Source organism: Microtus ochrogaster (assembly GCF_000317375.1).
Source record: "Microtus ochrogaster isolate Prairie Vole_2 chromosome 14 unlocalized genomic scaffold, MicOch1.0 chr14_random_2, whole genome shotgun sequence".
NCBI lineage: Eukaryota > Metazoa > Chordata > Mammalia > Rodentia > Cricetidae > Microtus > Microtus ochrogaster.
The window spans coordinates 6,221,223-6,247,582 of NW_004949097.1; the positions used below are offsets into that span (position 1 = coordinate 6,221,223).

The window sequence follows — 26,360 nt, forward strand, 5'->3', positions numbered from 1 at the left end:
ATATATATATATATTCCTAAATATAAACTGCTCAGTTTATGTAATGTTACTTGTATTATGTTTGTTTCAAGACTGACTGTTTGGTATTGGATAACCCTTGGTGTATTCATTCCTGGAAAAGACAGTTTCTCTGGCTCTCAGCATTCTTTAGTTACCTGTTGTTCTTTGTGTAGGGTTGAGGCCTCATGGGCTTTCTCCACCTACTCTAGCATGTCTCTTGTCCTTATTCAGTGCATGTTTACGCAGTCATATTGGTGAGACTTTGTGGTGTATCTTCTGACACAACTAGGAGAGAGTCTCACAGCAAGCTCCCTGGTTCTTTGGCCCTTATAGAGAGATCTCTGCCACACTTCTGTAACATGCTTTGAGTGTTAGGTGTAGTTTTTTTGTAGATGTTTCCACTGTAACTGGGCTCTATAACTTTGCATTTTCATTGGTTGTGATCTTCTGTAATGATTTCTTTCTGTTGCAAAGAGAAGTTTCCTTGCTAAGGGGTGAAGACTACATTCACGAGTGGGTATAAGGGCAGTCTTAAGTTAGGGATTATGCTGGTTTAGTAAAGTGGTGGTTGTAGTTTCTCCTCCATGATCCAGGATATCACTAACCCTAAGTAGTTGTCTACATTTCTAGTACAAGGCACGATTTCTTTCTTGTTAAACAGGCCTTAAGTCCAACAAGAGAACAATTGGTTACTACCAAGGTATGCATGCCACTACTGCTTTCTTAGGGTTACAGGGCCATGCTCGTCATTGCTATGGTTCACAGACATCATAGATGCATAGGACTGCTGGTTGCCTCACTCATTTGAAACATGCCTCCTGGTGCCGTGGAAGCTAGTCCTCAGGGTGGAGGCATTCATATCAGTTCCGGGTCAGGGTCTTCTGGACCATATATCTGAAGTGCATAGTGTCTTCAGCAATACAGACTTACGTTTCCATTTTCATGAAGCAACCAAGTATCCCCTCTTTCTCACTCATTCACTCACCTGCAGCTATACATACCCCCTTACATTCGGAAACGCCTCACCAAATCCATGAGCCTATTCTTTACATTTATAAATGGAAATTCTTAGACATCCATTATTAATTCTGTCATTCAAACTGACCCTGTTTTCTGGAGTTCAGTTTAAGACTGACCTGTGATACTGCAGGGGGCAGCTAATGTGACTTCTTTTCCCTTCATTGTTTCTAAAGAATATACCGTGATTGATTATTGTATGCCATGATTTCTGAGTAGTAGTGTTCTGTGACCGAAAAGAAGTCTAGCCCTTTATAATTAAAATTGGTTTATCAAAAAAATGGATTTTTGAAACACTAGTAACTATAAGTGCTGTTGCAAATAAAAATATTTGAATACTATTCTTATTGATATAAACTAAAGACTATATGTACTTAACAGTGAGAAAATGAATCAGTCTATTGATATGAAATTTAGCAACCTAATTCTCTTGGTTAAAGGTGAATAACTCACAGGCAAAACCATTGAATGAATGTAAGTTACGCAGAAAAAAATTGATTTTATTTCTCTGAAGTTCTAAGAGTTGCAATCTATCTTTTCAGCAAAAGGTGGCTATCTAGAAGCCCTCCAATATATTCTGTAAACATGCATCCAAATGATTTCAGCCAGCGAATAGATAAAGCATTTGCATGGCATTTTCAAACCCGGTTTCCAAGTGAGAGCTAATTTGCTTCCTATGGAAGTAGGATCCACAGCTCCAGCCTCCATTCCGAAACCGCATCTAATTGGAACTCCCTGAGAGGCCAGGTTCTGATAAGGAAGCTCTAACTGTAAAGGAGCTCCTGGCCTCTGTGATATGGAAGTGCCCTGCTTCCCACTCTCCATTAAGTGGAAGTGCCATTTCTTATGGGAAATAAACAAGTGAAGCCCCATTAAGGAGGAAATGTTTTCCTGGAAGCACTTTTGGAAGGTTGGTAATTAACGCCAGAAAATTGCTTATTTATAATTATGACCTTTTCAAAGACATGCTGAGTGTGCCCAAACTTACAGTCTGCTTTTAATTGCATCACAGGTTGAACTTGGATTTTATTGAAACTATCCATTAAATGAACCACTCTGACTTTTGTCCTGTGGATGCTGACCTAAGCCCCCTTTGCATATTTTCTTCCTCTCTTCCAGTGCTTTTTCCGGAACACTCACCACAACCCAGGTGTCATTAACAGGCCTCACCTCAAGACTTTTACTTCCTATATTCCCTAATACTTTGTGTTGTTTTTGTCAAGACTGGTAGATGCTTATTTCAAATAAGGATCTATTTTGCATAAAGGGGGAGCTGTTACTAAACTAACTTGTTCTCATAATACCAGACATGAGCGCTTCTTCCTTTCTAGGCATTTCCCCTGCTCACTTGGACATTTATAAGTATGGAAAGAGGAAAAGTAGAGCTCTGATCTCCTCCCCACTTTCATTGAGGTTTTGCAGCTTTTTAACATCCAGAACCGCCAGCTTTCATGTGAGTTTGAGAGTTTTATATAGACTTTACCTGAGACCATAGTCTACCGATTTTCTATTCTTTATCATGTCCTGCTTTTGTAACATAATATTGATTCCACCCATCTTCCCATTCCTGCTCATGCTGGGAAATGAACTACCAAGTTATGGCCTAAAGGACTAGAAAACAAGGGAAAAATAGGCAAGGCACTTTCAATAGGAATGTGAGATAGGTACCCAGCACAGGAGTGGTTACCATGGCAGAAGAAAGATGCAGGCATTGAGTTAGTTGAGGGTGATGTGGGCATTTGTCAGCATTTCTGGATGGTGAAAGAGGAGTTCAAATTAGGACATGTTGTTAAAGTGAGAGACCACACAGAGGGTTCAGCTCTTTGCTACCTTAGATTCTTTAGAATTACGTGCAAGTCCACATCCCCAAAATATTTTCCACGAACGTGTAACCTCACATAGCTGGAGTTGGTTTATTTGTGGAGTTTACCAGCTGTGTTTGGCCTGTTGATATTGTGTGAACCAACACCTGTAAGGTAAAACTTTGAATGCATCTTTACCAACTCATCTTGGAGCGTCATCTGTGAACGAGTTCCTTAAGCCTCAGAGTTCTTGCTTCAAACTCCTGCAGCTACTCCTTCCTTCTCCCACCTTATTAATTATGTTAGTAATTCTGTGTCAACGGTTTGAATAACAGGCAGATCTGCCTATCCTATGTGTAATTTCAACTTCAAAACTCATTTTGATTTTTATTTGTGATTTCCTTCACACCAAAGTTTCAAGCAAGAAAGCTGGAGAAAGGCATCAGATTGGCATGATGTAACAAAAGAAATCCCAGGCATTAAAAAGTTAAGGAACAGTGATTTGGATGCTTATGGGACCTTAGTCATTGTGTCTGGTGCAGTTCTCCTCTCCAATGGACCATAATCAAAGGCAGCAATGCAATTATCTGAAAAGAAACAAACAAGAGTTGTCCTTATTTTTGAGCGGCCTTCTGGTGTACCATCAAAGTGTGCTGCAGAACAGCAAAGTGCTCCAGCAGGGCCAGTTGTCTGATCTCAGACAACACAATAGCTCTTGATGGACCTCTACCTCCTCAAACACAAAATGCACAGGGAGGCTCTAGTAAATCTTTACCTACATGGACTTGACATCTCTCTTACTCAAAATTCTTTTATACACAGTCTACTTTCTCTGGAGTTACAGAACAAATTCAGCTGGTGTCTATTCACTTAAGAGCTTCTGTGAACTAGATCCCTGCAGCTATTTTGTCTTTCTTACTGGAGTCTAGCAGAAATTCCAGTTGAACTATGCATCAATCACTCAACACCCTTTGCTCTTACGGAAACCAAGCTCTTGCTCAGGACTCTGGGAGGGTCCTCTCTAGAACATTCCCACGTCTCTTCCTGCACAAGGCCACTTGACTTTCATGCCACTGACTTTCAAGGTTTGATTCACAACGCTCATCCCTCTGACCTTCCCGTTCTTATTCTGAGCAATTTTTTCCCAATCAGTTTTTGGGTTCCAAAAGTGTATAAACTTTTTATTGTTTGGTTCTTGTGTATTTTGGCATATATTTTCCAATAATATTATGGGAAATTATGTGTGTTTCTGGAACTCAAAAATGCTCATGCTTTAAAGGGTTTTTCACAGTGTCTAAGAACTTAACCGCAATCAATAACTATGTATCTCTGGATGTTACACAAATGCTGACTGGGGTGATTATTGCTCCGTTCAGAGGGAAGATAGGAATAGGCAAGGAGTGGCTCTCTTAGTACTTTCAGCTCTGAGTGCCAGATGCTGGGGAATGGGCTTAATATTCATAGCTGTAGACCCGGAGAACAAGAGGCTCATGGCTCTGGGCTTCAAAGACAAGAGGCTTGTTGTTCTAAATACTCAGTCAAGGCTATTCCTCCAGGCTTTGAATGCTGGGCACCTAGCAATGAGAGTAACTAGACCCTTGGTTCTCAACCCTGGTGTTCTCACAACTTTTCTACTGGCCATGGCTTCCAGCTCTGCCTTTCAGTTCTTCATAGCCACTTGTCTTCTGTGGGCCCTGCTTTCCCGGTTTCTGTCCATACCTCCGGAACTCTTAAGATTTTTTCCTTGCTGCTGCTGGGTAAGGCTGGGGCTGAAAGTCCTAGTGCCTTTCTGTTTTTTTCTGCAACTGGTTCAGCTCACTCTAGCAATGATAAGATAATCAGCAGGCAACGAAACAGTACTTGAGAGAAGCCTTTATTGGGACATAATATTGCCAAGCTAAGGGATGAGTTACCTGAAATAAATCCCCCATACTAGCCTAAAAGATATGGAAAGCAGCTTGACTATGTTAGCAAAAGGAGACTGTACCACATTCGGGTATAACTATAATTCTCTCCCAGGTCCCCTCAGGTACACAACTTCTGATTCCATTGATCACAAACCCCACATGTGAACCAATCACAAGTTCTTTCTAAGGGTAGATCACATGCTTTAAATTTCACCAGGGCAGATTTTTGCTGAGTCTCCAGAAAGGCTCTGTTTCACCCAGTCTATATGAGGACAACTGCAGGGCATTGATGGGTCATTTAAGCTTCAGTGAAGCTTGTTTTGTTTGGAGTGGAGACTTCCAAAGCTACACTGACCCCTACAGTTGAAGTAGAGTGTACTGAAACTGATTTTGTGGTGTTCAAAATAGAGCTACTTTGAAGGAAAGACCAGCCAATTTCCAAAACAGGAGCCTGCTTGTCTCACCCTTCCCCACTTCAAGCAGCTGGTTCCCAGAGAAAGGGTCTAAAAGATGATTATCACAAAGCCAACTACCTCATGGCTGACCATTTTTGCATATTTTAAACATCAAAAGGATCTTCATATAGAGCTAGGAAATTTGCTTTTTCTTTGTATTGAGCAGTGAGAAATTCCTAGCCAAAACACCCTTTGGGAAAGCTGGATCCTATCTAGCAGAAAATCAGAATGCCTATTTACATCAAAATGGAAGCTACATCCCAGAAATCAAAATGGCACACCCTAAGCAAGCTGTAGGAAATGTGACTCTCCTCTTCAATACTGACCCTTCTCAGTCACCTAGCTTATTCAAAGTATAATTCAAATTATTCAGCAGCAGATTTGAAAGGATACTCAGTACTTCTTGACTGACAGAAAAAAAAAAGAAGATTCATTTGAGTATCTAAAACCATTAAAAAGAGGAAGTAGATTAAGCCATCCTTGATTTAGTCTAAGAAGAGGTCATAACTATACTTCTTCATTCGTCCACTTTAAGGTATAGTGCTTTTGCAATGTAGCTCATCTTAGAGATTAAGAAACTGTAGATACTTTAATTGTGTTTTGGGGGGACTCTGGGTTGGTGTCCAGGGATGTTCTTTAACTGAGAGCTAAAGCCATATTCTGAGTTGTTTCAGGTCAAAAACTTTCATCATCTGCTTATTCATCCTGTAACTGTTTCCCTTCTGCCTCTGTCCTCTGTAGCGTCAGTTTAATGGGGACAGGCATTGTTACCCATGATGACTGTTGCCTTGTCTTCGTCACTCCTCAGGGATGTGTTTAAGTCTACATGGTATCATCAGGGCCTGAGTAGGCTCTGTGTGTGTGTGTGTGTGTGTGTGTGTGTGTGTGTGTGTGTGTGTGTGAATTTTATCTGAAGAATCTAGCTAAGTCATTTTTCTCTCACTTGGCCTAAACCATTATATTTTTGAAAATGAAAAGGTTTCCTATTATGGTGTTTTTTAAAAATTCCATTGTTCTGAGCCACAAAATTTCAGGTTCCTAGGAAGTGAAAGGAGAGGACAGAGCAGGGCTCTAAACTTTGAATCCACTCTCCATAAGAACTCACCAGGGGAAAGTGAGCAGAGCACGAGGACTCGTAACAAAATGTTGTTCAAAACTTCTGAATTTTTCACCATTCAAAAAACTCAAAGATGCTTCTTTCAAAAAAATATCAAAACAACTTGTTTATAGAAACAGCCAATCTTTCTATAATACAAGTGTACTTGCTAACTTCTATTTTTGTGGCTCTTAAATTTTCCCTTCTGTGGGAAAGCATGGAAGTAAGTAGTTAACTCCCTCCAGTGCTCTGTGAGATTTAACCTAGAAGCAATGGCGTGTCTTCTCAGAAACAAAAAAGTCCTTGTTTATTTGGACCACGGAATGGCCCGCTGATACTGCACTGACACAAGTGTGCCATACCAAATTCTGTCTGTGTTCATGACATGTATCCAACTCAACCAGCCCAGACTGACTGTTGATAACAATGATCCCAAGTATGTGAATCAAGGAGGAACATGTGCACTGCCACCATTCAGTGTGCTGATGAACTAAGACCCCCTTGTACTCCATCTTGTGGGTAAAACAGTGGTCCCCAGAGAGAGCTGCTCAGTGGGTTCTCTCGCTGTTTTCTTGCGTTCTTGACTTCAACTCTGCTGTTTCAAAGCTTATAACAAATTGCCCTGACTCTTGTTGAAGTAGGGTTTTCTTTTTCTTTTCCTGGTGCTTTTCACAATGACATAAAACCAATTGAAGATATTGAACTCAAATATCCTTGAAGCCGGACTTGTCCGGAACACTTGAGGAAGCCCTCCATCATTCCTGCTTTTATCAGCCCGAGCATGGGAGCTAAACAACTTTTAGACAATGAAAACTTTCAACTTAGCAGTTATTTTGACTGCGTGAAGCTGAAGTTTTCTGTAAGGACATGTTTAGCAAAACTTGTGGGGTGGGGCTAGGAGTAAAATAGGCCACACTGCAACCAAGTAAGCTTCTGAGGTATGCAGAAGTGGGAGCGAGGCTGACACTGTGTACTAATGGTACTAGCAGAGATAACTCTGGCCATCAGTGAGCTCATAGTAATCAGGCTTCTACAAGGACCTCCTTAGTGAATTATGTCATCTAATCTTCACAGAAATCTTGCCAGTAACTATCATTGAATCCCATTGTAGTTAGAACCATTAAACCATGGGCCAAGGGTCACATGACTATTAAATGGCCCTATCACATTTCAAACTCAGAGACATCTAACTCCTTAGCATGTCTTTTGCACACTTTAGGGCAAATGTTCTTAATCCAAGCGAGAAATAAATTCAAGTAAAGCATAAAATAAGAAAAAAAGTGACTTTAGAATATTAGAGGTGTTTAACATAAAATACTAACATGGCAGAAAATAATGATTCAGGAAGAATTCCAATGATAGAGTATAAAAGTGTTTGATTCATAATTCAAATTAGTAATTTTCCAATTATAACAGAACAAATGCCATGTTCTAAGAAAGTTAAATTGAAAAACATGCACCTTTTTGGTAAGAAAACTCTAACCAATTAATTTCAAAGCAATTTCAATTATCTGCCCTTTGAGCATGTAGTCCTGCCTCCACTGATGACTTTGGAGAGAAGGAGCTTCATTAAAGTCAAAGTGAAGGTCTCAAACCTTTTCTTTACGGGTAATAACAAAGGGAGAAACTTAGAAATCCCTAAGTAATGTGATGTCCAAGGAGACAAATGTCTCTAATGAGGAGACAAATAAAAATGATATTATCATACAAATGATTGTACATACAAATGATGTAGATTGTTACAGAGACTTTAATTTTCATAGCCACCTCAGAACGTTTGTTTGTGTCATTAAAACTGTTCACATCTTAAGTAAGAGCAGATTCAGACTGAAGCTTGACATCTTCTTGAATTAATATTTTAGAAGTCAATACTAAGTTTTAAAAACAAAATTTCAAAGAGTCCTTGGAAAGAAACGCTCCAGTTATTAAATGAATAGACTCACCTGACCCATTACATGCATCCTACATAGGCTTGGTTTGGTACTCTGTTCTCCAACTTTCAAATATCCTAGTCCAAACTAATTTAACTACCAACAATAGAATTGCCACATTTAGGTTAGCTTACTTAAGAAATTATTTCTGCTTGGTAACAACATTCAGAATTTCCCCATGACCTGAGTCCTGAAATCACAATATGACAGAGAATCTCTGCTATTCTCTTAAGAACTTTTGTCTCTTTTTCCTTCACTATTTATTTTGTTATTTTAAAAAGTTGTGTGTGTGTGAGTGTGTGTGTGTGTGTGTGTGTGTGTGTGTGTGTGTGCGTGTGCCCATGTGCTTGCATACGCATGAGTACAGGAACCTACAAAGACCAGAGGCCCCAGATCCCTTGGAACTAGAGTTAACAGGCAGTTATGAGTCATTGACATGGATGCTAGAAACTGAACCTAGGTTCTCTGCAGGATCAGTTTATGCTGAACAATATTATTAGCCCCTTTAAAACGTTCTAAAGGCTTCATATACATATACACATTGTGCTTAAATTTAATTAATAATATTGTTAATGAATTGTACTTTAAAATATGCTTATGTTTTCTTGCAAATATTGTTGGACATACACCTATGGAAAAGGATTTGATTATTCAAAGAAGACACGTATGGAAACACAATTGGTTAAGAGTCTATAATTCTAGACTTATTAGCAAACTAGTGGGGTACATGTCCTGAAACTTCAATTCATGAATACAAGAAATCAATTTCAGGAAGATGGGTGCTCCAGCTTCAATCTGTTAATGTGATAAAACACTCTGATCAAAAGTAATTTAAGAGGCAGAGGATTTCTTTCCGTTTACAGGCCACAGTCCATCCCTGACGGCATCTGGGTAGATTCTAAGAAGAACTTGAAGTAGAAAGCATGGAGAGCACTGCTTGATGCCGACTCTCAGGCTCATGCTTATCTAGATTTTTTTGTACAGTCCAGAACCACCTACCCAAGGAATGGTGCCACTCATGGTGGGCTGTGGGCTGGACCTTCCTATATCACTTAATGATCAAGAAACCCAATGTGTGTGCGCATGTGCGTGCACCCCCCCCACACACACACATGCTCACAAGCCTACGCTATTCCTCAATTGGGACTCACTTCTCAAGCATTGCGGGCTAGGACAAAAAGATATATTTACTTGATAGTCGTTGATTCCCATGTTTAACAAACATTGAATGCCTATTGCAATGGTGTGGTTTTCATCTATGCTTCCTGACTCAACTCTCGTTCCAAAGCAAGCTACTGAACTGAGACTTTCTCTCTGCCAAGACGGTCATAGGGATTCTAATCTTTACTCACCTCTCTGTCTTGGATAAAGTTGGCCATAAAGAATTTCAATAAACTACCCAGATCTGATAATAGGTGATATATTAAAATCCCTTCATTCCAGAGGGATCTAGAGAATACTGGGAGAAAGAATACTGCACAGAAAGGCCTAGAAGCATCAAGTATACGAATTTTGGTGACTTGTCTGCCTAGTGCACTAGCTGTGCTATGGTTGATCATACCTATGTGATAATGTCTGCATCAGAAATGAAAATAGGATTTGGAGAGCTCTTTGACACATTCAGGAACCTAAAGAAATATGGAAGCTTCCTTCACTCTCCATGCACCTTCCACTATGCATCCCCAAGCAAGGGGGCCTATGTTGTATAAGACAGAGTGGGCCTCTGGGTTCCGGACTTGCGTTTCTCCTTTAACTTCTTTTTACTGTGGACTGTAGCTTGGACGTGTAAGAAAAATATTTTTTTTCTCCCCTAAATTGCTTCTGGTCATAGTAATTTGTCCCAGCGAAAGGACAGAACCTGAAACAGGATTTCATAGCAGAATAATCGTCAGGTGGTTTAAACAACAGCATTCACTTTTCATGATTCTGGAAAGCAAAGGTCCACGATCAGGGCTGCATCTGACTTGTAGACACATTCTTGTGGCCTTCTCTGGAGGCACATACTTCAGAGACCTTCCTTCCTCTTCTAACAAGGACACCAGCCCTGTTGGACCAATGACCCACTTTTATGACCTCACTTCACTTTCATTAACTCCTTAAAGAAATGGGTTTTATCTTCAAATATAAATAGGGGTTTCCAATACTGGTGCTAAATAGAAAACATTCCATCCATCAGAACAATGGATTTGATACCAGACATTGTCCACACTTTATAAGCACTCAGGTTGAAAGCAACTCCTGATATAGTCAGGTGAACATTCTGGGAATGGGGAGTGTCAGGTACTGTTTTCACACTCATGTCATATGGAGATTGTGCCTACAAAGTACACTCCAGACAGTACCTCTGAAACATCACACAGGTCAACAAGCAATTAGCAGGTGGGCCGTGGAGGTCTCAAAGGATACTAGGAAGCCTTCCCTATGTTGCTGAAAGGGGTGGGATTGAAAGGAACAGGCCTACTTCAAGCCACAGCTTTTTTCATATGGATGAACAGGAGCATCCCTGATATTTTCTCAGAACATCAGACACAGCTCCAAATCTTACGAAAAGCATCCCAGGGAAGCTTCAACATTTTTACAGGACAAACCACGCTGCTGGTGACTCTGAAAAGTGAAGGTTGAAGCAGCTGCCCCAGCTGTGATATGAAGCTGGAGTTCCAAGAACACTGGATATTTCAAAGCCAGCCTTGCCTTACACATGTAAAACTGCCCCTCCAGCTGTGTTCAAACACCTGAGCTGCTCCCCACTCAACATGGGGATTATAAGGCTTTCCACAGGAGCTGCATGAGGACAAAAGGCTGGGGGGGGGGGTAAAGAGGATTATTTTATTAATAATATTAGGTTGCTATTCTTATGAAACATTCATTCCATTCAACCAAGGAATTGCTTTATTGTTAAAAGAAATTTTGTTAGGGGAACTTTATGAAAAAGATGCTTACATTGCCTTTAAAATAACTGAACATAGATTCTGGAAAAAAATTAAAAGAATTGAGTTAGGAACTCAGAGGCATATTTTCCAAGAGTAGGGAAAAAAATAGTCATCTCTCTGACTAATCTAAAATTCCACCAGCAGGCTTTGGGCATTAATTACATGTCAGGCAGAATTTATTGTGTTATGTATGTGTGCCGATGTTAGAGAGTCCCCATTTCTCCTCTGCTGTAACTTGTAGTTATTTGGAAGCATGGGTCCAATTAAGGTGTGTTGTGCAAAGAACACATGTTAGCTGTGCCTAGTCCATCTGGAGCCTCACATTCCCAGATGTTATCTGTGTATTACTTTCCACCTAGTCCCTTCCTCCCCACCTTTACCAATGCCACCCACTCCTATGGTTCTTTAGGAACCACAGCAGGCCAGGTTTTTCCACAGTCTAATGCTGGTCCTACTTTCTCAAGTGAGGAAGGGATGGAGGAAGACTGAGTACAATGGGTGGCTTATATTATTAGATTCCATGTTTCTATGTTTCTTTGGGGTAAGGTGAGGAGGCAAAAGGCTTCCAACTTTAAAACATTTCACACAAAATTATATTTGGTCTAACAAGCTCGTTTTCAATTTAAAATTGTATGTTAAAAAAAGAAAGGAAAATAATGATTTTTTGGTGGACTTTGGCAAGGAGTTTTTAAATAGCAGAACCAAATGAAACAAGGAATTTGGAAAGAAAGAAGGCGATCTCAGAAAGTCCAGCGGATTAGGAAGCGGGAAGCAAAAAGAACAGATCAACTAGAAATAGAACAGGAAACTGGGGGTGGGGAGAGAGAGAGAGAGAGAGAGAGAGAGAGAGAGAGAGAGAGAGAGAGAGAGAGGATTCCTAGATTCCATACTAGTATCAGTTTGTAAGCAAGTTTGATAGACTCTCAGGAGGTACAACCCAGGAGTAATGAGTGAGGACGCTGGGGTCAGGTATATGAGTTTGCATCCTCGGCCCACTGGCTTTGACTCTGAGCAAATTGTTCAGTGTCCATGAACCACAGTGCCACAGTATTGTCAGGATTCACAATGCTAAGCTCATGTGTAAATTGCCTACCTCAGCAGCAAGGCAAAGAAAGGGCTTGGCAAACATCTAGTGTAAAGTGGATGTTTCATAGCTGCAGTAAGAATTACAAATATGAGTGCTAGAGCCAGAATTTGGATTACTGACCCCCTTCCACCATTTTATGATCCCCTGAACCCCTTGCCAGACTTGATACAGATAGAAGGTTCAGATTATCCTGTAGTGAATTTTAACACAGACACATGATGTGCAAAGAACTCTATATACAAGTCAAGAACTCTGCGTTTCCATTATGGAACCCTGAGCCAATCCCTAGTTTTAGTTCCCTTAACGAATCAAATTGGGGAGGGGGGCGGGGCAGAGGTCTCAAAAAGTCATTCAACTCCACGTCTATGTAGTATCAACTCCTGGAAAATGTAAGTTATGATGAGGGTGTGTGTTTGACTAGTGTGAGAAGAATAAAAAATAACCAGGAGCACCCAGGACACATGACAGAGCAGAACTCGGTGGAGGTTTTTACCCAAGGAGGAGCTGCAGGAGCAGAAGGATCCTAGAGTTCAGAGAAAAGAGAAAAGTAGAATGTGAGGAACGGTGGATTGGAGGTGGAAGGCTCCACAGGTAACTTTGTGCAGCCATAACCAGACTTCCTCCAATGGTGGTACTTTTAAAAATTATAAAGAGAGGATAGTAACAAGGGAATGGGGTCTAAGAGAGCTCAATATCCATGCCTCCCTGCTTAGTTTAAGAAAATGACCTGCAACAACAAAAACTAACTCATATTAAAGCCTTAGAAACTGAAGGGGGAGGACAGATTTCCTGTTCTAAATCATATTATTCAGGATTTGAATACTTCTGATACTTGAATGCATGTGAGCAGATTAGAGGGACGTGGTGAACAATACCCTTCAGCAGGATGATTGGAAGGGGTCTAATTTTTCTCAATTTTCTCTTATAGGTTCAGAAATCTCAGAGGGGAACTTTCTTGCCAAGCATAGCTTCTTCTATTTCAGCTCCCCTTTGATCCGAAGAATGTATCATTGTAACATAGAAATCCCAGTTGTTACTGATCACACAAGCTGGATACTATCCATAATTAATTTTTGTCCAGAAAAAGTCCATTTAAAGTTTTAATAAAATATGTGACTAAGATGTCCATAAAACATTTTATCTCACTATGATGATTAGTTATGACAATGACTATATACCTATACAGGTGATGTGGGAATGATTTCTTATTAATAAAGAAACTGCCTAGGCCCATTTCATAGGCCAACCCTTAGGTAGGCGGAGAAAACAGAACAGGATGCTGGGAGAAAGAAGCTGAGTCAGGGAGTCGCCATGATTGTCCCACTGCAGACAGATGCAGGTTAAGATCATTCCTGGTAAGCCAGCTTGTGGGCTACACAGATTAATAGAAATGGGTTAGATCAATATGTAAGAGCTAGCCAATAAGAGGCTGAAACTAATGGGTCAGACAGTGATTAAAAGAATACAGTTTCCGTGTAATTATTTCGGGGCATAAGCTAAGCTAGCCATGTGGGCGGCCGGGTGCAGGGGATGCAGCTCTGCCTCTCTTATTTCAACATACAGGCAAGCATATACTCTGAGGGGCAACACTCAGTAGAAAGGGATACCCAAAGACAACAACTTTAGCTTAACTCTTTTATTAATCTAGAGTTTAGAAACCTGTGTTGAAGCTAAAGAGATGGTGCAGAGCTTAAGAGCACTTGCCACTCCTGCAGAGAGCTGTTCTCGCTGTCCAAATCAAGAGTTTACAATCACCTATAACTCTAGCTCCAGGAAATCTGATGCTCTCTTCTGGACCCTGCAGCCATTACATATATGGGGCATCCCCTCAGACAGAAAAACAGACACATACACACAATAATAAGTCTTTTTTAAAAAGAAACACACATTAATTTTATCATCACTGTGGCAAAACTCACATGACAGAGACAATGTAAGGAGTATATATTTTGTCCAATGTTTCTGAGGTGTCAGTGAATCAGGGTGAAGGTGTGGTAGATTGGCTCATATCACAGAAGACAGAATGCAGAGCAAACCAGAGCTAGATATGACCACCAATCAAGTCCCATCTTCTAACTCCCAATAGTCTCTTCAGATTTTGAAACTTTTATCAAGGGATAAAGCCTTTCATTATGTCTAACCTTTCTAGAAATAGCTGGTGTGGAAACTACCTTAACTGTGTAAATCTGGGTTACGTTTCCTTACGCTGTGGAAATACTTAAACTATGTAAAGATGTGTTACATTTGTTTATGTTGCATTTGCTTAATTATGAAAAGATGTGTTATATTTGTTTTACCTTGTCTGCCTAAGGCATCTTATTTGTTTTTAAAAAAAGTTAAACAATCAGTAGGTAGGCAGGAGGTATAGCAGGGATGTCTGGACAGAGAGAACTCTGGCAAGAATAAAGGTAGAGTTGCCAGCCAGACACAGAGGAAGCAGACCGAACATGCAGGAGGAGAGGTAAAAGCCATGAGTCATTCAATAGCACATAGATTAGTAGAAATGAGTTAATTTATATAAGAGCTAGTGAGAAACAAGCCTAATCTAAGGCCAAGCTTTCATAAGTAATAAGAAGTCTCTCTGTGTAACTATTTGGGAGCTGGCTGCAGGACAGAGAAAGACTCATTACAAAATAGCTTCATAGACACCCCCAGAAGTGTGTTTCCCCAATCTCCTGGGTGTTTCCTCTTTCAATCAAGTTGACAGTCAAGGCATCACAAACCACATGTCCTTATTTTGTGATCCGAGCCTTTTATCTTCTGGAGTGCTGTGGTACTTCTATAATAGTCTTCCTCTTGCACTGACTCAGATTTTTATTGTCTCCTACAGTTTACTTCAAACTGACGAATCTGCTAGTTTTAAACAAAACTTTTATTACATTTCGTCCTATCTTTAACCATCCACACCCTGTAATTAAAACCAGAGTAGGTTCTAAAATGTGCTGGCAGTTTTTAGCTATCAGATGACTCCCGCCAGTCCTTTCCAATTTAGCATTTGATTTCCCAGTAATTCGACACGTCCTCACCCCCATCGATTTCACAGCACCAGGTGGGTTTTAGATTGGCACCTTGCAATGGGTCAGAGGTGAGTTAGTGTCTTCCTAGTTGACTTCCATTGTCCCTTGACTTTGGGGGTGGAGAGAGAAAAGAAAAAGTGACTTCCACGCAGAAGAGCAAAGAGGCATTTGCAAACTGGGGTTCCCAGTTTGAGCTAGGATTCCTCCCCTCCACAAGAATTCTTTGTCAAGAATGTTGTGGTTACCTGGTTTGAGCTCTGGGGCTATGGGGAAGGGGATAAGGGAATAAAATGGAGGAGTATAGGGTACCTTCATAGTAGGAGCTCTAGCTTTGGCTCCTTTACCTACACATATGTGGTCACACCCAGTTGCATTTCATGGGTTTATTTGAAACATGAGAAAATGATAGCTTTGATTTGTAAAACAGTTTGGGTTCATACTGAAGCCACTCCTTTACTGATCCTTCTCACCCTGATAGCCTTGACATCAATTCCTGTTCACCCAGTCCCAGGGGGAATGGCAAGCTCTTTTACTGAGTGGCAGCCACCATGCTTGTGTGGCACCTGAGTGTCTGTAGAGGACTCTCTGTATGCCTGTTTCCTCGCTACATTCTGCAAGGAGAAAGGTCATTAGGGAACTACTGCAGTCCCCAGGATGCTGATGACTCCTGGCTTCCAAACAGCCCATCTGAGAACATGTGCAGAGCACCCAGGCAGAGTGATGCTTTGTGTAGTGTAGCCATCAGTCTATTTCCCAAAGAGCCTTGGAGAGTTGATCTGAAATAGAATCCCAGAAGCTGAGACAACAGATACCCCTCTCCCCTAACAGTCCAAGATGCAGGCACCTCCAAGGCAACAAGGATGCGTACTATCATTCAATCTGACGATTCAGAGGGTTCTCCACCCAAAACCATCCTTCCAGTTCGACATACCAGACTCTACGGGCTGCCATTGTGGCAGAGTTCACAGTTACCCCTCCCTCACTGCCCTTTGCCCATGTTTAACCGTGTCATGTAGACCCTGAACAATCTCACCATCATACTGCCGCTTGTAACAGCCTAAGATGTTCCCTCTGACCGTATCCATTCAGATGCATAACATTTGGCTGGCCAAAGCAGCAGATGGCACTTAGGCCTATTCAGACTTGTAAGTGAATCCAAAAATTATGCTAGTCAAAATAAAATAACAGTAAAAATTGCAGCATTATGAGAGAACATACACGTTCAAATGAGCCAAGCCAAATCATTTTTTGAAACACCCTTCGGGGTTCTTTATGATCCATGAAAAAAAGCTATTTTTATTGCTGAAAGTTTTTTTATTCTGAAGTAGCATCTAGAAATTGATCACTCATCTAATTCACTAGATTTGGTTCCTGATAATTTTTATTTATTTTCAGTAATTAGGTTTGCCCCCAATTATCCTCACTGTTAGCACTGGGGGTGTTAAAAAATTATCTTCCACATTGTAAAGGGGATTCAAACAAAGGTGTGAAAATAAAAACAAAAAGAAAATGAAGAAAGTGGAAAGTATGGGATTTGGCATATTCATCCAATCTTTAAAAATTATTTTTGAGGCAAGGTCTTACTGCACAGACCTGCATATCCTCAAACTCACCATGTAGACCAGTTTGGCCTGGAACTCACAGAATTCTGACTGCTTCTGTCTCCTGAGTGCTGGGATTAAAGGTGTGTGCCACCACCCCTGGCTGACAGTTCTTACCATAACTCAGGATTGAAAGCCACAGAGGCTTGCAGCAACCAAGCCTTACTTAGCTGCAACTTCACTTCACCAGGCTCTGAGCATCCAAAGTGAACTCTGCTCCACAGGGTTCCCTCACATCAGCCCTCCCAGAAACCTCTCCTGGATCTTCTCACAGCTAAAAGCAGAATGGCAAGAAGCTCCCATTAAACCCCAGAGAATGTGTAACATATCTGAACATGAGTAAACAGGCCATCTGGTTTCTGGGTCAGCAGCAGGACGAACCACATAGCTGAGCTAACATGGTCCAGATAAGGATATTCTGCTCATAGGAAGGCACTGGAGGTCTTCTGGAAAATTGAGGGATTAGTAATCTTTCTCAGAAGAGAAAGTTTAGTGTTGGAAACATTAATCATATCTACCACCCAGGACTGGGCACAATGGAATGTCCTCCTATGAGCAAATAATAATCATTATCTGTAGCCATAATATGTACATAAAAAATGGCTACATCTTTTATAGAACCCCTCAGATATTTAAAAGTTCTAAAAATAAAAATAATCTCTAAAGAAAAAGAATTAACTATTTTTTATGTATTGTCTTTATGATTAGTTTTATATTTAAGTGTTGGATGGAGGGTACTTGTGGGTTCCCAGCCTCCCGGACAGTTTAGACCCAAAATAACCACACAGAAACTGTGTTAATTAAAGCACTGCTTGGCTCATTAGCTCTAACTTCTTGTTGGCTAATGCTTACATCTTAATTTAGTCCATTTCTAGTAATCTGTAAATCACCATGAGGTCATGGCCTACCAGCAAAATTTCAGCACATCTATCTCCAGCGGTAGCTCCATAGTGTCTCTCTGACTCCACCCTTTTTTCTCTCAGCATACAGCCTAACTTTTCCCACCTAGTTTTGTTCTGTCCTGCCATAGGCTCAAAGCAGTTCTTTATTTATTAACAAGTAAAAGCAACACATAGACAGAATGACCTCCCACATGTAAGTAGTTACAAACTATTGGTATTGGTAAATAGATACTGCCCGATAACAATTGATTGAAAAACACGTATTTGTCTTGGCTCATAAACATGCGACATTCGCAGGAGGAAAATTTGTGAAAGCAAATCTGTATGTTAACAATGGACCAATTAAAGGGCCCTGACATTTGTGCAAAGAGTGTATACCACATTCCTCAGTGTGAAGTACTAACTAAATATCTCAACCACTTAGATGTAAAGTAAAATTAGTCATGCTATTAAAATATTAATATTAGCAACTCTGCATTAAGAGTTGGGTTTCAGTCTTGGTCTCTCCCAAGGTTCTAAGTGTCCTTGAAGAATTCACAAACCAGAATCTCCCAGTGTTTTCTAATATCAGTTTCCTGATCTGCACACCTCAGATCATGTAAAAAAAAAATTCAAAAAAGATGGAAGCAAATAGAAGTGCTAGAGTGGCCAAAAGTCACTCATCATAGTGGGATTCCAGCCTTTTCTGTTAATGGCTGTGGGAGCCTCCCTTCATTAGCATGGAATTCACATTGGTAAAGATATCAGCTAGCCCCTATGACGTGGGGCACTATGCTGTGGGGAACTCAAATTAAGAGCAAGCATACTGAAGTAAATTTGGGGGCAAAGGGGACTGGATGGTGTGATTGCTGTGCTTTGTCCTCCTGGCAGACTGATGAGATGTGAATGCTCTACTTTCCCTGTGGCTCCAGCATCTTGTTTACCTTGTGCCCAGATGCTTGTCATCTGCCCAAAGAATTCAGAACCATCTTAATATCTGAGGAAAACCTCCATTTCATGCTAGCTTATATTTATGGTTATTCTGAACATCTCTGAGTCCAGGAGAGGCAATTAATTTAGAGTCGTCATCCCATCCTGGTAGATGTGTTACCACCAAAGTTACATTTCCTTCACTCTTGAGTCCTGTCTGGAATACTGAACACAGACAAAAATCTTCCCTAGTTATCTGGGTTTTATGTGTGTATGTTCATCTTAGCATTGCCAGGGTGTGCTGTGGGACAATGGTCTTGTGCTTTGTAAATATTTGTCACTTGTATTTTAATAAAACACCGATTGGCCAGTGGCCAGGCAGAACGTAAAGGCAGGGCGACAAGAACAGGAGAATTCTGGGAAGAGTCCTCACCTAAATGTAGAGGATGCAGTTGAGAAGAATGCTTCGCTGACAAAGGTACCAAGCCACGAGGCTAACACAGACAAGAATTATGGGCTTAGATGTAGAAATTAGTTAATAAGAAGCCTGAACTAATAGGCCAAGCAGTTTATAATTAATGTAGACCTCTGTGTGTTTCAATGTGACTGAATGGTGTGGGATCGGGCAGGACAGAAACCTCTGTGAACAAAGGTATATAGTTGGTATAAGCTCATCAAACCAGCTGGACAAGAGATGACATCAAGTAACATCACAGCTGGGTCTTGTAGGCCACAGGATGAAAGAGTCTCAGGGTCTGTGCATGGTCACATCCCCCGCCTCTTAAAAGCCTGCTCTTTCAATGGGTCTGATGTTTCTCAGTCCCTTGACCTTCACTTTCTATTTTTAAACATTTTACTTGGCAATCTCTTTCAAAAAGGATTACTGTAACGCTCAAGGGACAGTAGCCAACTAATTTCTGGTTTCTTATAAACAGAAGCAACGAGTAAAAACCACAGCATGAAGGATTTGCTCGTTCTTGGAGGGAAGGTCACTGACACACAACTGAGAGACACCCCACTCAAAACTGTGCAGTCTAACCATTAAGGGCCCTGTTAATTTCTACTACCAGTGGAAGTGTCTGTTCCTAAGGGTGCAGGGGCAGAATAATTGGCTCCTCATGGTCATCACTAGCACTGTATGACTTTATTTCTACCATGTGTGAAAATAAACTCCTTACACAAAGAGCTTGAGCCCTGCCTCATCAAAAGAGCATGTGCTCTTGGCAGGATTCAGGATTTAAGCCAGTTGCATTCTCCAAGAAAAATCCCAAGAGGAGCCTCCAAGCAGTCTTAGTGCTGATGTGTTTTACATCAGAGTCACATATTCTCTATGCAAATCTCCTCTGCTCTACTCCACTGTAGACAAGGAATCAAACTGATATTTTCCTTCTTGACTAAAAAGCAGCAAATGCATGGCTTACAAGAGAAGTAAATTTATTTCTGACAGAATAAAAACAAAGGCATTAAAATACCAATTAACTATCCAGTTCTTGATGGAGGAAGGTCATTGGTTAATTAATAAAGAAACTGCTTGGCCCTGATAGGTTAGAACATAGGTGGGTGGAGTAGACAGAATAGAATGCTGGGAATAAGGGAAGTGAGGTCAGAGACGCCTTAGCTGTGCTCTCTTGGGTAGATGTGATGAAGCTCCGACCCAGGATGGAGGTAGGCTAGAATCTTCCCGGTAAATGTACCTCGGTGCTACACACATTAATAGAAATGGGCCAAGCAGTGTTTAAATTAATACAATTTGTGTGTTGTTATTTTGGGGCATAAGCTAGCCAGGCGGCCAGGAGCCAGGCTGTGGGAAGAGGCCTGCAGCTCCTACAACAAGTTCTGGCAGTCCTTATAACATCAACCCTTTGATTATTTTAGTAAAAAGCTGTAGGTTTCATTTGTGCAGAATGACATCTTTTTATCATGTATACACAGCAGTTCAGTGGTTGTGGATCTGTACTTATAAACTAGAATTGGTTAAAAATATTTCAGAGCAAATTGGCTCAGTATTCAAGGTGTAAGAAAATGATGACAAACGTGTGTGGGAAATGGAAACCCCCTACTTCGCTGAACCCAAATAAAATGGGAACACCACCACAATCCCCCAAATAAACCCATAGGGCACACCACTGCAATCCTTGAAGTAAGAATTTGAAAGGCATAGTTCTACATAAAATATCTTGAATTTGTACATGGCTTTGCCTGCTCTTGCAGCATTGTGTTTGTGTAAATGACCACACATTTTTTGGAATCTTCAAATGATGTCATGGTTCATTTATGACCTGCCAGGCACTTTGAAACTCTCATTGTGGGGATAAGCAGTAAAACTTTCCATTGTCTGCTCTCCCCTTAGTAGTAAGCATGTTAGCAGTGCAGCACATGTTTTTCTGCCATGCATCCTCAGCTCCTCTGTGTTCCTTTGTGTAAACATGTTTCTAGTGCTTTCCTTCAGTAATGAAGAATTGACATTTCACACAAAGTTGTCTTTCCTTTGAGACAGCGAAGGAGACAGTTAAGAAAGACTAGTTCCATGAGGCTTGTGATGAAAAGGCATTCACTTTAAAACCACATTCTCTATCAGCTTATCTTTAAATGTAACAGAACAGAACATTGAACAGATGAAAGCAAGTATCGCTGGACCTCTGGAGTGTACTATATGTTGGGCAAGGACAGAAAACCGGGAATGAAGAATGACACTCGCTATGATGGTTTATGCTAACTGCCACAGTGCTGACAGGGTCTAGACTCACCTTGGAGACAAGGCTATGGCCTGACTGTGTCTGTGAGGGACTTTGCAGATTTTGTTATTAGACCCACCCTCAATGTGAACAACATCATTGCATGGGCTGGGGGTTCTGTAATGAATCAAAAGAAGAAAGTAAGCTAAGCATCAGCACTCACAGTTGTGTTTCCCGACTGTCGATGTGATGTGATCAGCTGTCTCATGCCCCTGCTGCACTGGATCGCATCCTCAGACTGTGGCCCTGAACAAAACCTCTCTTCCTTCATGATCTGTAGACATTTTGCCACAGCAATGAGAAAGACAACTGACGCATGCTTCTAGCTTTGTTTGCTTGCTTGCTTGGTCTTGCTTTTTGTTTTTCCTTTTGATTTGGGGGATTTTGTTTTTGTTTTTCATGACAATGCCAAACATTTTTTCCCCGTATTCTTGACCCCTGATTTTTTTTCAAGCTTTTGTAACATGAATACTATTTTCAAAGAGGAGAAAATTAAAGACTAATTAAGATTACAGGAATCGATCTGAGAGTAGTTAAGTTTCAAAGGAAGTGTTCCTTTTTATTTTACTCTTGTGTTTTAGGGCATAATGGAAAGTAAGGCTTTAGCATATTGTAATTGCTTTTAAGGCAATATAAATTGCCAAGTGGCAGACAGAGTAATCAAATTCCTGTCTCCATTCCCTGTCCTTGCAAACATCCTCACTCATGCTCTGTGGCTTCATGAGCAGACTTCCTTCCAGGCATTCAGAAGTTAACGTGGTGAAGCTGCAAATGCAGATAGACTCCATGCTGCAAGGTGCTAGAAACATGATTATGTCAGCACTCCACATTCTCCACAACTGTACACAGTGAAGATCATTATTTTATACACAGAGAAAGATGGAGAGATTGTTCATCAGTTACGAGAACATGCTGCTCTGCAAAAGACAAGAATTCAGTTCCCAGCATCTACTCGGATGACTCACAACCACCCATACATCCAGTTCCAGGGATCCAACACCCTCTTCCAGCCTTCAAGGGCACTTGTACACATATGCTCACACACACACACATACACACACACAAACACACACACACACACACACACACACACACCTTAAAAAATTAAATATCTTTTTAACACACAAAAAGTATATTGCAGCTTAAGTGACACATATGGTGTAGAGCTAAGAATGAAACCCAGAAATGTCCAGAAACAAATAAAACAGTCTCTTGCTTCTCTAGTGTCTTCCTACAGTTTACCAGGGTACATTCTGATGGAGTGGCATTAGTGCATATGGATGTGATGGATTGGGATAGATTCTCGACAAAATGTTGACCTTCATAGTAAAGCTAGAATAATAGCATCATCCCTTGGAAAAAAGTGTTTATAAATCCATGCCCATATTTTAGCAATTCTGAGATTTCCTGACCTAAGTGTTTGTTACAGAATTAAGAAGAGTGAAAGAAGACAAACTACGTTGGGAATTAAAATAAGGATGGGCAGCGTTTTTATTGATTCTTCTCTCTTGGAGCCTCATTAGCTATCAGGTGAAATTTGATGACTGCCAACAAATAAACAACATTCTCTCCATTTTAAGCTGCTAAACTGCCCCAAGCCACACCACATACAGATTAGTCTGAAATGTACTTATCGTTTCTGCCAGAGGTGTTTTCTTTCTTTTTTTAAGTCTCCTTCAGACACAGGACCTGCTTTTGCTTTCCTCCAGGCTGCTGAGGGATGCACAAGGTGAAGCCTTCTTTCAAAGCTGGTATCAGAAGCTGTCGGCCGCTCTCCAGTTCTGTGTAGGAGAAGCCCTAAACGATGAGTTTTCCAAGGAGCAGAAACTTGTCAAACTTCTGGGTGATATCGGAGAGAAAGTCAAGTCGGCCAGTGACCCTCAGAGACAGGTTGGTGAAGAAATCAATCTTTGAATAATGTAAAATGCCTACCTGTGAGTCAACTGCTTCAGTTTCATTTCTTGGAAAACAAACTCCTCAAATAAACTTAGTCACAAAAATTTCCAATCAAGTATTTTTTTTCATTTGCTTTTATTAAAATTAATGGGATTCTCAGTCACTAGGATACAAATGACTTTGGTATGTCAGGAGCCGTGTGTGACCCAGACAGGTCACAACAAGAAGATACATACTTGAAAGCAGTTTGAGCAAAAAAAGTCCTGAGAAGATTGTTGTAGGAGGTCACTTGTTTGTTCCCAGATGGTCAGCCCTGAAATAATTACATAGAAACCATATTATTTGCAATACTGTTTGGCTGATAGCTTAAACGTATTTCTGGCTAACTCATATCTTAAATTAACTCATCTCTATTAATCTGTGTATCACCCCGAGGCTTACTGGGTAAAGTTCTGGAGTCTCTCTCTCTCTAATGGGACTACATGGCATCTTATGACTCTATCTTCTTTCTCCCAGCATTCTGTTTAGTTTTCCCCTCCTACCTATATTCTGTCCTGCTCAGGCCTAAGCCAGTTTGTTTATTAACCAATGGTATTCACGGCATATAGAGGGGAATCCCACATCAGGAGATAATATTTCTTTAAATTTTATTTTACTCTTAAGTGTGTGTGTGTGTGTGTGTGTGTTTGTGTGTGTGTGTGTGTGTGAATATGCCCCTTTGTGGGTATGTTACATGAGTGTAGGTGTTCCCACAGGCCCATGAAAGGCAGTAGGGCCCTGACACTGTGGTTACAGGGAGTTGTGAGCTTCCTGTCTTAGGCTCTGGGAGCAGAACTCAAATACTCTGGAAGATCAGGAAGCGCTTAGTTATTTTTAACCACTGGGTGATCACTGTAGACCGCTGAGGTTACAACCTTAACACTGTGACACAATCAGCCTTCTGAGAGAGGGTCACAGTCCAGTTCTATGCTGTTCAAAGAAGCATTTTTATAACAAATAAAATGAATTAAATAAACACCAACAGTGCTATGGGTAGTCATACTTTTATATTAAGATCTGCATATAATAGCGGTTCTCAACATTCCTAATGTTGCACAGTCCTTTGATATAGTTCCTCATATTGCATTGACCCCCAACACAAAATTATTTTTGCTTCTCCTTCATAACTATAATTTTGCTACTGTTATGAATAATAATGTAGATACCTATGTTTTATGATGGTCTTAGACGACCCTTGTGAAAGGGTTGTTCAACCCCCAAAGGTTGAGAATCATTGACATATAATAACTAAAGTATTCTGCCTACTTCTCAGTGGCATAACTGTATCTAACTATTCTTTTTCTTGACTTAAATGAAGCACATTGGAGCTTTTTAATTATCTGCATCATTATCTCCTTTCATTGATGCAGACCATTAAGGAAGTTGTTTTAAACTTGATGTTCCATAAACAGGAGGGCAGTGGATAGCCACCCTCTACATAAGGAGCATTATTCAATAGCAGTTGAGTACTTATGACAGACAAGAAATTAAGAATAGAAATTATGGCTAAAACATGGTCTTGTCTTCAAGGAACCTCAATTTCTTTGCACTGCCTACAATCAATAAGAATGCTCAACAGACAATATGAAATAGCAACATACAAAATGTTCTATGCTGGTAGAGTTTTTCTTACTGCAGTCACTCTCAAATAATCACTCAGATGTGTAATATAAATTACAAATGTTTGGCCAGTAGCTCAGGCTTATTAATAACTAGTTCTGATATTTTCAGTTAACTCGTGTTTCTTATTTACTTCCTTCCACATAGCGGTACCTTTATTAGCATGGCATGCTTATCTCCTGCTCCCTCTGCATCTGGCTCAAGACATTTGAGTCTGCTATTTTCCTTTCCACCATTCTCAATTTGACTTTCCAGCCTAACTTTATCCTGTTCATTGGCCAGTCAGCTTGTTTATTAAACCAATCACAGTGACAAATCCTCACAGTGTACAAAGGGATTATTTCACAATGGTTCTAAATTTGTTTCATAAACTAGGTTTTTCCTACTGAAAGTCATTACCTTTAATAAAAATGCCACAAAGTATACTACTTCACCTATGTAAGAGGTAATGGAGCCAAAATGGATAAATACGGAATGTATTCTTTACGTGGAAAATAAATAAATACCCCCAAAATACTTCAAGCATATGAAAGGTAACACCTTTTAAATCCTGGAATTTCTTCATTAATAAAAAAGAATATCAAATTACATATATTGGTAGAACTTTCCAGAAATTTGGATTTAGGTTTGTTTCTCATCTCCTGATTTAGAATTTCTCAAGGTTCAGGTATACACCATAGCTGAATAATCCTGGTACCTCTGGATAGCTTACTTCAAGTTCCAGAGGGCCACTGGTATTACTAACATTTTTACCTAACTGGCAGTGTTGGTTAAAAAAAACACAAAAAAATACCTTTTCATATGAAAATAAGAAGATGATAAATAAAAGATATGAGGGGTAATGGATATCTATTTTTTAAAAACTTTCATATTTTATTCTATGCATTTTATTGTCTTTGAATCAATGCAAACATATAATGAGTTTTGATCAAATCCACCCTCATTCCTTTACCTAAAATTCCCCTCTGTCTTCTGTAATATTTTTTCCTTCTAACTTTATCCATTTTTTTTTCAAACTAGATTCCACCTATTACTTCAGTATGTGAATGGGTATAAGGCTATCACCAAAGCATGGGCAACCTATCATTGGGGCTTCATCTCAGAGGAAGTTGACTTTTCCTCTCCCAGTAGCCAAGAATCATCAATAGCTCCTTAGCGAGGGGTGGGACTTTCTGAGCCCCTACTCCATCCATGTTAGAATTTTGGCTAGTTCCATCCTATGTAGGTCTCATTCAGACATCACAGTCACTGTTAGTTCATGCGTGCAACAACCCTATCATGTCAAAAACACACATTTTTACATCAACAGCTACCTTTAACTCATCAATTTTCTACTTTCTCTTCCATGATGATCCCTAAATAGTGCTCTTGTGAATTTTATTTTCTTTATGTGTATGTGTCAGGGAGTGCATACAT

General features: G+C 40.3%; 1 protein-coding gene across 1 annotated transcript in view; it reads left to right on the forward strand.

The window, feature by feature from the left end:
- Positions 1-26,360, forward strand: part of Pik3c2g (phosphatidylinositol-4-phosphate 3-kinase catalytic subunit type 2 gamma) — a 361,584-nt gene that overhangs the window by 208,578 nt on the left and 126,646 nt on the right. The window contains exon 20 of the mRNA XM_005364544.1: positions 23,099-23,279. Coding sequence (XP_005364601.1) covers positions 23,099-23,279 — 181 coding nt within the window. The remainder of the gene's footprint in view (positions 1-23,098; positions 23,280-26,360) is intronic.